The sequence below is a fragment of the Perca fluviatilis genome, chromosome 2, assembly GCF_010015445.1.
Source record: "Perca fluviatilis chromosome 2, GENO_Pfluv_1.0, whole genome shotgun sequence".
Lineage (NCBI taxonomy): Eukaryota > Metazoa > Chordata > Actinopteri > Perciformes > Percidae > Perca > Perca fluviatilis.
In genome coordinates, this window is record NC_053113.1 from 33,033,456 (window position 1) to 33,046,126 (window position 12,671).

The following is a 12,671-nucleotide window of genomic DNA, read 5'->3' on the forward strand; positions in this document are numbered from 1 at the left end:
TTTTTGATAATTATATTCAATTTTGAGTGTAATGAAGGTGTATTTAGTAATTATGGCCATAAAAGGACACCTTTTTTAAACACTCTAAAAAGATGGCAGTAGCCTATATTGTGTGATATCCGCGGTTTGTTTGTCAATATAAATATATTATTAAATAATGATATATTGTAGTATTATTATTATTATTATTATTATTATATTTAATTTATTATTCATTTTATTTATCTAGGTTTTACAACAAATATATATTGTTATTAAAATGTGTATTAGGTTGATAAAAAATAACAAAGAATAAACTCTAAAGAGTTTATGTGAGGACGATATCTTTTCGCATTACAATAATACAGTATTTTTAATTTATATTAAAGAATTTCTATATTTTATTTCATATCTACCCAGTAGGTGGCGATATAAGCTTCTGTTTTACCTGGGTTGCCTTTATTAAACTCGACGATGAAATACTTACGTCGCTTGCAAGTGACGTCAGTGTTCTTCACGTGTGGACCGTCGGCTATCGCAATGCTTTTAGCTTGTTTATGAACTGATATTACAAAATAACCCTTCACCTTCAGATACCGGCACACAAACACAAGGACAACCAACCATGACCTCCAGCTGTCGGCGGCCGGAACACTCAGCTCCTCCAGATGTGGTCAGTGGCGCTTTGTGTTCTAGTTTTTAGCTGCTAGGCTAACAGTAGTCCTGTTTGTTTTTAAAGGTCCCCTGGATATAATGTAGCAGCATTTTAAAAGGCAACTGAGTTAACGCTGACTGGATCATAGGCTAATTAATGGCTTCTTTTTCATTATTGTAATTAGCTCTAGTTTGTTACTTTGTGTCCCATGTTTTGATGCATAAATGTGATGTAATGAAAAATGTAACGTAAGATACACGAGAGGCACAAACTGGGGCTAGTCAGCTGACAGACTAATGTCGTGAACTGTTGTTTTATTGACGTGTTATTTGTTATTGATGTGCTCTCATCCCCGCAGTTCTACAATGAAGCCGAAGCAAAGAAATACTCTCAAAAGTGAGTCTGGGTGTTACTTATGAATAGCTTCCTGTCCCTGTTTGTAGGGGAAATTTACCATTTTACAATGATGATTTTACTGAGGACACTATTTTATTCACTGCTTAAAGCACTGGCATAAAACTAATTTGGACTGAACATGCAATTAAAGTAGAGGTGTGAAAATTCGATTACGATTATCATGTCTTCGAATCGATATCACGATGCATCAAAAACATTTTTCTATTAAAGCCATATAGGATATTTGGTGCAATACCCAAGCTGCAATAAGTAACTTTAGACTGGAATGATGAGGTGTTTGGGTTTGTTTCTTTAAGGTAGCTACCATGAAAGTTGACCTATATATATACATATACCACCCTACTTTTTAACCTGCAAATCTATTGTGCTGTATTGGAATAACTGACCCCAGACCACTCTTTAACAAAAAAGGTATTGTTTATTGAACGATAACTTAAATCTACAAATAATATTTAGCCGTTAGATTGAATAACAAAAAAACAACAACATATAACACAAATCACACCCTTCAAATATTCTAACTGCAATATTTCTTCAAATGATATTACACACAACTACTCCTTTACCCGTTTCTCTATCAGTTTCCACTTAAAACACTCCAGCTACACAAAATTATTCCTCCTTAAAGCAGTTCCAATGTAAAACTTACTCAAACCCTATTAAACCACTGTTACAACACACACACACACACACACACACACACACGCCAAGAGGGGAAAAGTTGCAGGCTTGATGGCTCTCGTTTGCGATGCGTCCGACAGGACGTTATCTTCAGTGAAGCAAACACACAGAAATCCAACTTATAGTTAGTCCAAGAAACACAGCTCAAACACGAAAATGAAAACCAGTAACCAGAGTCCTCTTCAGCAGGGAAACCTCTAGTCATCCTCTCCGGTCCGAAATTAGCGTCCTCCGAATTAGCGGCTCTCCGCCGTGGGCTCCAACTTTAGCCAGGCACACTAGCACAACGTTTGTTCTAAACCACTGCTGTTAGACAAGAAAAGTGCCGTAGTGTAGCTACACCTCTTCGGCTTCGTTACTCCACTTAGATCTTCTCCAAGCTCACTATTCTAGTGTCTCTCGATATCTCAGTGTTTTCTGTCCTCTTCTCGATTTGCGATTCTCTCGCACTCTCCTCCTCATGTCTCTGCTCAGCCGTTTTGCATGTTTGTGTGTCTGTGTGTGTGTGTGTGAGAAACGGGTTAGGCTACTGAGAATGTTATTTTTCATTTGAAGGTTTATGCCGCGGCTGGGAAATTAACGAGCGACCTCATATAATCGATTATGGTCGGCCACCGCATCGATGCAGCATCGTCCGTGTCCGCATCACGATGCATCGATTATTTGATTAATTTCAACACCTCTAAATGAAAGCATGCAAAGTTAGTCAGTAAGTCACTAATTCAAATGTACCACATAATCAACTCCCTTTCCAACTTAAGGAGAGAATTGTCTGTGGTTGTAGTGCATACATTGCTATACACTTCAAATTCATTGGTATACCAATATTTAAAATTCTGCTTTAATTGGATTTTCCCTTTTTAGATTAAAAGATAAATAAATCCCTGTCCCTGCTAAATTTTTCTTCTACACATTTTCAGCGCTTATTTTTATGTCCCATATTTTCTGATATAAAACAAAAATGTAAAATGGGTCAATTAGATCCGAAGGCATCACAAGGGTTATTAAAGGTTGAACTTGTTTCTTTCATAATGTATTTCCGTTGCCAGAAGTCCCATATAACAGTGTAACTTATATCTGTGTGTGTTTTGTTGCTTCACAGCTCTCGAATGATTGAGATCCAGACCCAGATGTCCGAGAGAGCTGTAGAGCTTTTAAACCTGCCAGAGGGACAGCCATGCTTCCTGCTAGATGTGGGGTGAGGGAGTGACACTGACTGTCTTTGCATCCTTAACTTGAAATTATACACTTTTTTTTCTTTCTGTTGAGCTTAAAATGAATGAGGTCACTGTTAGTTTTGGGGTGGCAGTAGCTCAGTCAGTAGGGACTTGGGTTGGGAACCGGAGGGTCGCTGGTTCAAGTCCCAGTACGGACAAAAGTACAGAGTGTGGATTGGTAGCTGGAGAGATGCCAGTTCACTGCTCCTGGGCCAGGTGTTCTTGAGCAAGGAACCGTACCCCCAACCTCTGACATCTCTCCATTTGTGCATGAATAGGTCCTGAGCATGTCTGTGTTTATTTCAGGCCTGTGTGTAGTGATTTCTAACAGAGTGTAAATTGTAATTTCAATAAATCTGATCAATAAACAGTATAAATTAAATTAGCCATTGTCTAAATAGGATGCACATTGTGTATTGTTACATCACTGAAGACATCAATCAAACTTTGACTTCGGCTGCACTTTGCTTCATTAGTAATCGATCTTTATCGTGATGATATGTACTTTAACATTCTGAATGTACTCTAATTTGTAGATGAAAAAAATAACACTATAGATTAGGGAATGAAAATTCTTGGCCAAAACCGAAAAAGAGGATTATTATTATTATCATTATTATTATTTGAGGCACTCATCTTGCAGATTTCACTGAACATATCAGACAACGAGGGTGCATATGCCCCTCATCTGGTGCAGAGAGACAAGTCTTTTTTTCTGCGCTCTGATCTCCTCCTGCGCTGGCTGCTGCTCCGTCTCCATGCGGGTTCTCCGCATCCATCGTGGCCTGGATCATTTCTCGTGCGCCCAGCTTTATTTCCGCATCCAAGTAATGGTCTTTATAACGCGGATCAAGTACAGTCGCGATGAAGTGCAGAGGATCCGAATAGATCTCACTGAAACGTGTGCTGACAGACTCTAAGAGCGTACTTTTCATTGTTTTCACTCCGTGGTCCGGCTCAACCTCTTTGCTTCGGAGACGCTTTGCAGGTGGAACGGGTACTGACACACGTGCAGGTCGCGGTTTCTGTTTGCGTCATCACAACATTCGGCCGTATTGTTTCGGTGATAAAAGTATTTCGGCCGAAAACCGAAAATTTTCGGTGGCCGAATATTCGGTGCATCCCTACGTATAGATATTGTTTTTTCTATAGATATTGTTTTTTTTTTCGCTTTGGTGTGTCGCTATATGTACTGAAGGAAAATGAAAATTGAGCGGAAGTACGTAGGAGGGCTGAGCCAGGCTATCTGCATGTCACCAGTGTGGCACATAAGACCTTTTTTTTTTTTTTTTTTTTGTAATCGAACCCATTGTAAGATCTGGAACAATACAGTAATCTTGTGTGTTTGTGATGTGAAGGACTCGGGTGACTGTCTGTCCTCTGTCTCTCAGGTGCGGCTCTGGTCTCAGTGGAGACTTCCTGTCAGAGGAGGGACACTACTGGGTTGGAGTTGACATCAGCACCGCAATGCTGGGTTAGTTTGTCACCGTTACATTTAAACAAGAAGCAAGAGGTGGATGATGTACCAGTATGTTATCGATATTGTGATATTATACTTTTAAATCAGACAAATTCATAGTTTATTCAAAGAATAAAGTTCCAGGCACTTGTTTGGCTTTGCATATCCTTTCCTGCCTTCATCCGGGCTATATTTGTTTTGTTTGTTCATATTTATATACAATCTTTTAAGTCAAGTATCAGAGGTTTCTGTCTTATCCCTCTGGGTGACATTTTAACTTTGGCACAAAAATAATTATATGATTTCTCATGTATTTTTTAGGTTTGGTTCATTTGTTTATTGATTCATTTACTTTAAAAGGAGGCTGTGGATACATTTCTGAAACATTGATCAAATTCCGTCTTGCCTGTGACAGATGTTGCACTGGACAGAGAAGTAGAGGGAGACCTTTTAGTGGGGGACATGGGCCAGGGGATGCCTTTCCGACCCGGCACCTTCGATGGCTGCATCAGGTGAAGAACAAAGCATGCTTATGTTACAAAAATACAAGGTTTTTGAATTTGATTTTGAATCATTTCTAACTCAGTTTTTCATGTACATTTTGCGTTCTACCGTGTCAGTATTTCTGCTCTGCAGTGGCTCTGTAATGCCGACAAGAGGACACATAGTCCTCCTAAGAGACTCTACACCTTCTTTAGTACTCTCTACTCTTCTCTGGTAAGGTTTTATCACTCTTGTTTGTCTTTCCAAACATCCAGATAGATGCCATATTTTACGATGAAGACCTTTGCTAGCATCTCCTTGCTCTTTGTCTTTTAGTCAAGAGGTGCACGTGCGGTTTTCCAGCTTTATCCAGAGAACTCAGAACAGGTGAAATAAAGTTGTGGATGTAAAATCTGATGTTTTCTGCCGATTCCTTTACTTACCTTCAGTCTTCTTCTCCCCCCTCTATAGCTTGAGCTGATTACGACGCAGGCCATGAGGGCAGGTTTCGGTGGAGGCATGGTGGTGGATTACCCCAACAGCAGCAAGGCTAAAAAGTCAGTACCTCTCAGAGGCTGGGCTTTTATTTTGACATGGTCAGCTGCAGCCTTCTGCAATTCATTCCTTCTTAATGGCCTGTGAAATAAGCAACAGTGTACTTGCAACACAAGGCTAATTAGAACATGATGACATTTATATTGACCCGACTGTTTGTCACATTAGCCTCGTGATGAATTATTACATGGTTGGCCTGATTTACTCTCTGTTTCCAGGTTCTTCCTGTGTCTGTTTGCTGGAGTAACAGGAGCCCTTCCCAAAGTAAGAAACAAAGGAGTTAGTGGATATTGGGGAAGTTTGTGTTTCATTTTAGCTACAATATTGATCTCTCTTTTTTGTTTTTTTTGTTCTTTCTTCTCAGGGATTGGGAACAGAAACGTCAGACAGAGCTGTTTCAAACCAGGTCCAGTATTCAGGACAGAGGTAAATATATTCACAGCAGGCAGACACTGGAATTATGAGAGTTTGATGAAACTACTTACATGGTTGGGAGTAGCAGAGTTTATTTCAGTCACCAGAGTTTATCTGGATTGATTTGTTTGTTTGGTGTGTTTTTTATTCAGAAAGATGCAATGTGATGAGATGCAGCCCGAGGCCATCTGAGCGCCAATTGTTAAAATATTTAGTTGTTCTTAATGTGCTTACTGCTGACAATTTGCATGTGGCATTTTGTAGATACCTCAAAAGTATAGGATTTTAACACGCATACATTTTAAGTAATTGTTTGAAAATAATTTTTTTAGTTAGTTGTTTGGGTCCTTCTTTTGTAATGCCTAACATTTGCTGGTCTCAGCTTTGCTGATTTTCTTTATCTTCTATGATGGTATACTGAATATTATTTTGGTTTTGGACTGTTAGCTGGACAACACACTTTAAATATTGGCCTCTGGGAAATTGTGATCACCATTTTCACTCTTTGGTTTTTACATTTTATGGTCAACGAGTAATCAAGGAAATTGTGAGTTGCAGCCCTACTTCACTCTGACTAGGACAATCCCTAGTTTCTTTATTGATTTGTATTAAAACAGCCATTTGCAAACAGGTCTCGGCTTCGATAAGTGCAGGTTCAGTCATACTTGCCTTGATGAAGCCAGAAGACCGAGAGGAATCTCAAAAGGGTCGTTGTCCTGCCTGACTAAAAACCCTGTCAGGCAGCTTTTCCTCCCTTATACACAAAGATGTTCCAGTTGCCCCTCCCGGTTACACAGAGAGACTGCATGTGTGAGTGAAATATTTAGCATCAGAGGCGAGGAGTTTTTGGGTGGTTTGTCACAAAGAACAAGGTGCATTTTAAATAAGCTCATCAGCCACACTATTTCTTTGTGAAGATGTCGGTTCAAAAACATGAAGGGGAAATCGGCGAAGAAGGGGCGAGATTGGATCTTTGAGAAGAAAGAGAGGAGGAGAAGGCAGGGACGGTATGTACAGGACAGTGTTTTAAACTCTTTCAGGACAAACTATTGGATTTCTTTTATTTTTTTTATCTTGTGCTGAAATATTCATGCTCTAAATAATGTAATATACTTAAGTTTAGCTTCAACTGAATCACCTCTTGATGAGCTGTATTCTGTAACACTTGCTGACGCCTCCTCTCTCTCTGCTGTATGTTTGTTGGCCTGCAGGGAGGTTCGAGCCGACACAAAATACACTGGACGTCAGAGAAGACCTAATTTCTAACTGACTCATGCAGCTGAGCCTTCATTAGCTCTTGTCAGTACCACCCCACACACATTCAGCCCTCGAACTGAAGAGGGTTTGGACTTCTAACTCTTAAATTCAAGTGGATGAGATGAAAGAGTAAAATGCTATAATGGCCAATCATTTCCTTTTGGTTGAGTGTTTTTGTTTTTCTTCTGACAAATGGTAGTAAGATTGCACTTTCCATGTTCATGTTGGCTGGAAGATACGAAGTACACATAGACAGACATTTGTACTTTTCATGAATAAATGATACATGCAGATTTATGTGTTGTCCCCGGACAAACTTATTGTTCATGGCGTTTCAGAAGGTTAAAGAAACGGGAGTCATAATGGGAAAATGTAACTAAATGAACTTTAAAATGGAATAAAATGACAAATTGCAGCTGCAACTATCACACATTGTATTTCATTTTATGTAGACTGTTATTAACAGTCCAATAGTACATAAAAGACCTGTGTAATTTAATAAAGACATGTCTACTGTTTATAATGTAATCAAAATGGCTCTTAAGTAAAAAAAACAACACACTAAATTAATTGATACAATTTTAAATCAATGGACATATGCAGGCATCGCAAAAAAGAAAACTAAAGGAACTTATTTATATTTTATTATGCAGCTGTACAAGCAAATGTATGACACATTTCTAAGTCGCTCGTGTATTATATACAAATTCATTTCGAGATATTTTGCTGCTCCCAGTATCAGTGTGCATCATGTGTAGCCGACAGAGGTCGCTGTGCGCTTTGGCACAATGGGAGCCACCTGGGCGTTATCTCTGAACCTACTCAATCGATAATCCAATCCAACCCTGTGTCGCCGCTCAGCCACACTCTCTGAGGGGCTCTCTTCTTGTCAGTCTAGCCTTCGATATGTCAGACTGACTAACGGAACAAAAGGAAACTTGGAGAGGAGGGCCATATAAAAAGAAAGATCAATTAGTGCGGATTGAAGAGGAAGTTGAAGGTGTGTAATGGGTTAACGGCGGAAGGCCTCGCCTCACCTTTTAGTGCGCGTCACCCGGCTCCGTAAAGTGGTCCCACCATCCAAACCAAAAGGGGAAAATCACCGCCTGTCGCCTCCGCCAGACGCGCACCTTCGCCTCGGTCGGTCTCGCATCCTCCTGTCGGTCTCCGCCCCGCCGCTCCATCACCACACACAGCCAGAAGACATCGGGAACTGGAGGAATACGAGTGATTTACCGGAGCCATGAAGGACCGCATGCAAGAACTTAAACATGTAAGTTACTGATTGATTCTTTTAAATTGTCATCGTTCACCTGTTCTGTGAATCGATGACCCTTAGATTAGCCTTTTATAAAAGCGTCTTCAGACAGCACAGGTCCACAGAGCGGCGTTCGCTGATTGAGCAACAGTTGTGACTCTCGGGGGTCTGATGGAGGCTGGAATAATGTGGTTTTATCACAAGCAACAGGCGCATATTGCTCCCAAGCAATACTGTGAGGGTGAAGAAGCTGATATGAAGTAGTTTTCTCCTTATTCTCCAAACGAAAAATCACTTTGATCCTGCCTGCTTATTCTATAAGCATAGACTATAGCCAGGGTTATTAAATCTCTGGGACTCAAGAGGGAGATTACTTTGTATTTAATGGTATTTAAACTCCATAGGTTCAATAACTTTAATGCAATCTTCAATTTGAGCATTTTCGGAATTACTTCAGGGTGAACTCCTATATTAACAGCATATCTAATCCACAGGTTATTGATATGATAAGCTTGAATACAGAACCAGCACCAGACGGATGGACCTTGAAACCATGTTTTAGAAACACTACTGTTATATACAGTACACTACACTCACTGAAAAATGTTTGGACTCTAATACACCACCACACACTCATAGAAATAACCCGGTATGACAGCAAAATGGGAACCACCCTGCCATATTCATACACACTGAACATCTGTTCATCTTCCATTTCGCGTGTGTGTGTGTGTGTGTGTGTGTGTGTGTGTGTGTGTGTGTGTGTGTGTGTGTGTGTGTGTGTGTCTGTGTCTGTGTGTGTGTGTGTGTGTGTGAGATCGATATGGCCAACTATGGGTGTGTGATTTGAAATTGGTCCCAGCTCGCCCATTCCGCCCTCTGCGGGTTATTAAAACAAAAAATAGAAAAACCTTAACAACCAACAATGTTTTGTCTTATCCTTACAGTTCTACTGCAGTTTATAAAGCTGTGTGTATGTTGAGAGAGTAATCATAGGAGAGATTAATCATAAAAGTAGAGCCTTAAAAATCTTTATTCTACGTTTTTAAATATACTAGTTAAGGATATAGCATATAACTGGTTTTTGGTGTGTGTGTGCGTGTGCGCGCACGTGTGCTGTGATAGTAAAGTGGCCTTGTCAGATCTGGGTAATTGGCAGTTTAACTGAGGAGAGGGGAGAGAACAATTTACGACTCCCAGTTTTCAGTGAAGATCTAGCTATGAATTGGCCTCTAGAGACATCCTGCCGCGTGTGCGCGCGCGCGCGCGTGGGTTTGAGAGAGGCGCGTCTCCAGCCTGCCTCCTCGCAATATTGGATGATGCAGTTGTACAATTAAGAGAGAGAGAGCCTTAATCGTTCTCACCAGCTTCAGTGAGAAACACAAATTCAACCATATTGTTCAGGATTTAGAGCAATGGAATGTCAGCTGGTGATTTTTATTTTTGATCATAACCTTCATCTTCTGAGAAATGGAAGCTGGAGCGGCCTCAGCCAGACCTATTTCAGACAATCCAGACCAAATAAAATTGAAGTAAATTGCATGTCACAGACTGTTATTTCCCATCAGCACTAGAGTGATATTGTTTTCCATTTGCAGCCTCATATTGATGCATTTTCTTGACTCGTGCAGATGTCTGTGGGTCTAAGCAGCACATTACAACACCACAGTGTTGGATACATGTGTGGTCGTATAAAAGCTCTGAACTAGTGTGCAATGCACTAGGACTCCCTGCAACTAAGTATGTTCAATATTGTTCAATCTGCATTTTTTTAAAAGATATATATTGTACCAGATAAATGCCAGTAACAAGTTCCCAGAATCACATCCATTCAACCAATAGTACAAATTCAAAGATATTTAAGTGACCGTGACAAGTAGCAAATGCTTACATTTGAGAAGCTGGAACCAGCTAATTTAGTCAGATTTGCTTGCTAAAGGATCGATAAGTTTATGTATGTTTTATTTAGTTGTTTCAGCTATAGGGAACAAACAATTTTGAGTTCTAGCTTCAATTTGGAGAAATGCTGTAACTTGTGCAAATGAACCTGCTGGGATTTGCTAAGGTTGCATTAAATAGAACGGTCAAATAGCATAGATAATTTGCAGTTATTTCATCATCATCTTAAACCCTAAAGCTGACAAACCCACCTCTTGCTGCTTTCACATACCTTGCTGGGCTGTCATTGATCTTTGCTTCAGATTTTCAAGATGGAAAAGTTGGCAGCTGTTCTGGAAATATTGTCATTAAATAAAAAAAATAAATGTACAAACATTTAGTATTTGGATACATTTTTGGCAAGAAATAGGTCGTGCAGTTGCAGCCTTGCACTACATTTTCTATCTCCATTGTGTAGTTGTAATAGTTTTGAATAAGATTTGGAGTCCCTCCAAGAATTAGATTTAGATGCCCCATGATCCTGGGAACTTTGTTGCTGGGAAACAGCTCCTGTACAGGTAAACTGGTGTCTTGTGAAGGGCCAAAGAAACACAAAATCTAGTACCGAGGCTTTCTTGACATGAATGTTAGATTTTAAGAAGAAATGCACCGATGCAACTTTTTCTCTCCTGATACTGAGTCCTCACCTGCGACTTAATGAACCTAATGGTGACAGTGGAAACATTACATTTTATAATGACATTGACAAGGAAACTGTATTTATTGTTGATGGAGACATCTGGCCAATATCAGAGCTGATGCTTATCATTGGATTGTTGCATCTCTATTTTTTTTTTTTTACCATATTTGTTCAATTTGGATTTGTTAATCTTCTTAAAGTTTAATGTTGTCCTCCTCATGTGAAAATATTCGTTTTGTGCTACGTTTTGCTAATTGCTAAAATTGGTGAAATAATGTCACTCCAAATAACATATTACAAAGATATCACACAAGTGTTAATTTTCACCTACAACCCAGAAGACTGAGCTTTACAGATTCAGTGTCTCTGTGTGTGTTTTCACACTGCTAGTTTACTCACCCATGTGCTTACTGCTTATGTGTCATTTTGGCAGGGAATTGAGTTTTGCTCATATTTGTGTGAGAGTGCAGGTTCTGCTCCAACATTGCCCATATGCGCATAGCTATATGAGCTCGACACCTGTGTACGACTCTGCTCCTCCAGTAGCTCATTAGCTTGCTGCCTATAAACTGTCAGTCTCAATAACTGAAATGGTCATACACTCCCAGTCGGCCAAGCATTGATTTAATGACAGATGGCGCAGATAAGATGCGTTCGTCAGCTGTCTTCAAGCTCTGAAACCTAAGGTGGAAACATAAGGATGAGGTTATTACAGATTTCACACACCGGAGGAACTGTAATCAATCAAATGTGATTGTTTATCAGCCGACGTTTTATCAGCTCAGCGTCGTTTTTTTCTTCATGTCTTGTTGTTTGATTGACCATATCTGCCTCTTTTCCCATCTCCGTCTCTTTTTAATAATAACCCTCACTTTTCTTTTATCCCCTCAGTAATGGTGAGTTCCTCCATTATTGCTCTTTGCTCTTTTCCTATCAGTGATTTATCAGATGGCTTCCTGTCCTCCCTTTTACTTTTCTTTCTCCCTTCTGCCCTCTCTTTGCAGCTTTGTTAGTCAGTGTTAGTATTGGTTCAGGCAGCTCTTTGTGTGTGTGCATGGCAGGAGTACTCACTGTCACTGCCTGTTTGGCGTTAGAGTGACACATTAACTAACAGGATGGATGTGGAGCACCGACTCAGGCGCTCTGTGTGTCTTTGACTCTTGTTTCTTTTCATTATCCTTTCTCTTTTTTTCTCCTCACATCCATCTCACCTTTATTCCACTTTATTCCATGCCATCACCTCTTTTTCTTTTTTCCACGACCTGATCTTGGCTGCTAACACTTTGTCAGTGACACAAATAACAGTGTGGGAACAAAGCCACGTTGGTTGCTGTTAAATCGAACACTGAGTCACAAGGGTCAGAGGTTTTATTGGTCCTCATTCAAAGTTTCAAGCCTCTGCAAAATGCGCTGTCATCAATCCTATATTCTTGCTATTAAGAAAGGCACATGCATACACACATTATTCTACACATAGAGGCTGCATAATTGCATTACTTAGCTGTCAAATGAGTGTGACCCCTCTGGAAATTCACCAGAAACGTGTCTGTCTTTGCAAATTAGGTGACAATTCCAATATCAGCTGCTAATAGTTACATACATTATCCTTATCCAATGAAGCATGAAATAATGGCTCGTATTTATGTTAGTTTCTTGAGCTGTCTTCTACCTGTGAGCGTTCCTTGAAATCAACATCTGCTGATGGGTTTTATAGTGTT

General features: G+C 39.9%; 2 protein-coding genes across 7 annotated transcripts in view; both read left to right on the plus strand.

Annotated features, from left to right (window-relative positions):
- The first annotated feature begins 455 nt into the window (after positions 1-455).
- Positions 456-7,539, plus strand: bud23 (BUD23 rRNA methyltransferase and ribosome maturation factor). Its single transcript, XM_039786899.1, has 12 exons — positions 456-652; positions 993-1,030; positions 2,835-2,930; positions 4,341-4,423; positions 4,824-4,920; positions 5,029-5,125; positions 5,228-5,278; positions 5,363-5,448; positions 5,665-5,710; positions 5,811-5,872; positions 6,778-6,867; positions 7,072-7,539. The coding sequence occupies exons 1-12, from the start codon at positions 605-607 to the stop codon at positions 7,124-7,126; spliced, it is 849 nt and encodes a 282-aa protein (XP_039642833.1). The 5' UTR covers positions 456-604; the 3' UTR covers positions 7,127-7,539.
- Positions 7,540-7,943: 404 nt separating this feature from the next.
- The window catches only part of stx1a (syntaxin 1A (brain)), an 88,576-nt gene continuing 83,848 nt past the window's right edge, over positions 7,944-12,671 (plus strand). For 3 of the 6 annotated variants that reach the window (XR_005637456.1, XM_039787129.1, XM_039787127.1), the window contains exon 1: positions 7,945-8,390. Coding sequence is in view for 5 of the 6 variants with exons in the window: in XM_039787129.1 (XP_039643063.1) it covers positions 8,361-8,390 (30 nt within the window). In the remaining variant the exon portion in view is untranslated. Of the gene's footprint in view, positions 8,391-12,671 lie in introns of all 6 variants that reach the window. The other 3 variants (XM_039787122.1, XM_039787113.1, XM_039787126.1) reach the window with 2 other exon arrangements.